Below are 3,023 nucleotides of genomic sequence, written 5' to 3'. Positions count from 1 at the left end.
CTGCGCCCACCTCCATGGGGACTTTACCTTCGGCTCCACATGTGCTTTCTCCTGCCAGACGGGGTTTGCACTGATGGGGCCAGAGAGCCTTGAGTGCACGGCCATGGGGACCTGGACTGGGGACACCCCACACTGCAAAGGTAGAATTGCTGCTCAAGTTGTCACAGGCTTTGGGGTAACGATGGAATGTTCTCTGCTGTCTTGGTCCTCTCATTCTAACAGTTTAGCCATAGTCCCCAGGCTCCTACTTGAATTGTGCATATTTACCCTGCAGCCATGGCCTGCCCAGTGCTCAGCGCTCCAGACCGGGGAGAGCTGAACTGCTCCCACCTTCATGGGGACTTTGCCTTCGGCTCCACGTGTGCCTTCTCCTGCCAGACGGGGTTTGTGCTGATGGGGCCAGAGAAGATTTCCAGCCCTGACCCCCCCCACCCGGGGCAAGCCTACCTGCTCCCACCTCCACGGGGACTTTGCCTTTGGCTCCACATGTGCCTTCTCCTGCCAGACGGGGTTTGCACTGATGGAGCCAGAGAGCCTTGAGTGCACGGCCACGGGGACCTGGACTGGGGACACCCCACACTGCAAAGGTAGAATTGCAGCTCGAGGTGTCACAGAGCTTGGGTTGACTCTGAGTTGTTCTTGTGTGTCTTGGTCCTCCCATCCCAACAGTTTAGCCTCACAGTCCACAGGGTCCTGCTTGAACTGTATCTCTATCCCTGCAGGAAGCAGTGGCCTGCCCAGTGCTCAGTGCTCCAGACCAAGGAAAGCTGAACTGCTCCCACCTCCATGGGGACTTTGCCTTTGGCTCCACATGTGCCTTCTCCTGCCAGACAGGATTTGCACTGATGGGGTCAGAGAGCCTTGAGTGCATGGCCATGGGGACCTGGACTGGAGACTCACCACACTGTGAAGGTAGAGCTGCTGCTAGAGCTCAGGGTGTCATTGGCCTTGAGGTGACACTAGGATGTTTCCCTGACTCTTGGTCCCAGCCACTAAACTTAGTCTCCCAGGCTCCTTTTTGAAGTGTGCCTCTTTACTCTTGCAGCCATCAAATGCTCAGCACTGGCCACCCCCACGATGGGCCAGGCTGCCTGCTCCCACCTCCACGGGGACTTTGCCTTTGGCTCCACATGTGCCTTCTCCTGCCAGACGGGGTTTGTGCTGATGGGGTCAGAGAGCCGCAAGTGCATGGCCACAGGAACCTGGACTGGGGATGCCCCACGCTGCAAAGGTAGATTTCACGGTCGCACGCATGTCTGGAAGTGCTCTGTTGTAAAGGACTGCTTTCCCCAGCACCCCTTTCCCCTTAGCACCCCCAGTCCATGGCAGCTCATCTTCTGGCTCCCCAGCCCACATGTCCCCATCCCACCACCCTTGGTCCTATCCTATTGATGCTACCGCTGTGCTTTATCTCCAGCCATCAGCTGCCCGGTGCTGGACCCCCCCAGCAGAGGCCAGCTGAGCTGCTCTCACCGGCACGGGAACTTCACATACAACTCCACATGCTTCTTTTCCTGCGACGAGGGGTTTGTTCGGATGGGAGCAGAGGTGCTCCGGTGTGCAGCCACAGGGAACTGGACCAGGCACCCCCCTGTCTGTGCAGGTATGGTGGGACCCACTGCTCCTCTAGCACTGGGAGGGGTCCAGCTTCCTGCAGCACATCTAGAATGTGGCGGGAGGCACCCCAGCAGCTTGGGTGCTGTGAAGTCCTTCTGACAACTTTCTAATCTGGGGGGTCTGTGGATCTGTTTCAGAGGACAGTACCCCCTTCTTAAAGCAAGTCCTGGCTTACGGCAGCGGCACGGCTCTGGCGGTAGCCGGCATCGTGCTCTCGGGGACGCTCATCGCCCTCCTCGCCAAGCGGCTCAGCAACAGAGGTACAGAAATGCCTCCTGCAGCCTGCTGTCGCTTTGTAAGACCAGGGTGTTACAGACTCCCAGGGGAGGGTGGGATGATCAGAAGAGTTTAAAAGCATGACTGCCTCAATCCATGTGTTTTATTTGCTGTGAGTTGCTTTGGTCTGGCGGCAACTCTTTGGCAGTTTATCCAGCTGGAAGCGCCAGCAGCCAGGTTTGGAGGACAGAGCCAGAAAAACACCTTAATTGCAAAGGGGAAGGCGGCAATTGTTTCAGTTTCCCCTCCCTGCTCCATCCTGTGCTTGTCAAACTTGGTTCCACTTCAGACACTGCTGCTGCAGCTTCTCAAGTCCCTCACTAAACAGATCTGGTTATTTCTCTTCTATCTATCTGCACTATGTCACCATGCGGACATTTTGACACTGTTATCAGAGGAGAAGAAGAAGCTCCTGAACCCCACCAGGTGAGAGCCGTGCTCTGCAGGAGGGTGGCTCTGCTCTGTGCCCATCACAGCCCTGTGGTCACCCTGCTGTCACCCACATCTGCCTGTGTGAGGCTGCTTTTAAACGCAGTGGGAGCATCTTCTGGGGCTGACGGGGCTGCGCTAACCCATGCCCTTCACACTGCTGCCCTCTCCCCCAAGGTGACACCCTGACACCCTTGTGTCTGTTTTCCAGTGACCTAGGATCGCCAGGCATCTTCACCAATGCAGCGTATGATGCCAACCTGTAAGGTGAGTGCCAGCGAGACGCCCGCAGCACCCTGGGCTCTCACAGCCTGCGGGCAATCTTCGCCCCTGCTTCTGCAGGCAGTCACGCGTGGAAAATTCACCTGGGCGCCTATCCTGCTGGCTGGGGTGCTCCCAGGTGGGGACACCCCTTGGGAGGGGAAGGGGGGACCCGCTGCTTTCTGTGCAGCCGTGAAGGCGGTAACGCCAGCGCCGGCTCTCCTGTGCTTCCAGTCTGGCCGCGGCAGGCCCAGCGGGAGCTCGGGAGCTGCTGCCGCGGCCTAGAGGGACTTCCTGCCTCCGGCCAGTCCGGACCAATGCTGCCGGGTGGAGATCGCACCCACGCTGCGTGTACGCCCCCCCCACCCGGCGCGTGGAGCTGCCTTCCTGCACCACCCACGTATGAAGACCTCTGAAGACCAGCCTGGGGGCATGGGCCG

The 3,023-nt window shown here is 58.7% G+C and overlaps 1 protein-coding gene across 1 annotated transcript in view; it reads left to right on the top strand.

Moving 5' to 3' along the window:
• The window catches only part of SELP (selectin P (granule membrane protein 140kDa, antigen CD62)), a gene marked incomplete at both ends in the record, with an annotated part of 10,516 nt that extends 7,533 nt beyond the window's left edge, over positions 1-2,983 (top strand). The window contains 10 exon segments of the mRNA XM_010291282.1: positions 1-140; positions 275-415; positions 531-587; positions 727-912; positions 1,046-1,231; positions 1,418-1,603; positions 1,755-1,877; positions 2,289-2,319; positions 2,534-2,584; positions 2,818-2,983. The exon segment at positions 1-140 is cut by the window's left edge and continues 14 nt beyond it. Of these exon segments, the coding sequence (XP_010289584.1) occupies positions 1-140; positions 275-415; positions 531-587; positions 727-912; positions 1,046-1,231; positions 1,418-1,603; positions 1,755-1,877; positions 2,289-2,319; positions 2,534-2,584; positions 2,818-2,983 (1,267 nt within the window).
• Positions 2,984-3,023: the final 40 nt, after the last annotated feature.

Source organism: Phaethon lepturus, unplaced genomic scaffold (assembly GCF_000687285.1).
Source record: "Phaethon lepturus isolate BGI_N335 unplaced genomic scaffold, ASM68728v1 scaffold15857, whole genome shotgun sequence".
Lineage (NCBI taxonomy): Eukaryota > Metazoa > Chordata > Aves > Phaethontiformes > Phaethontidae > Phaethon > Phaethon lepturus.
The sequence above is the reverse complement of the archived record's forward strand: the minus strand, read 5'-3'. Positions and strand labels throughout refer to the sequence as shown.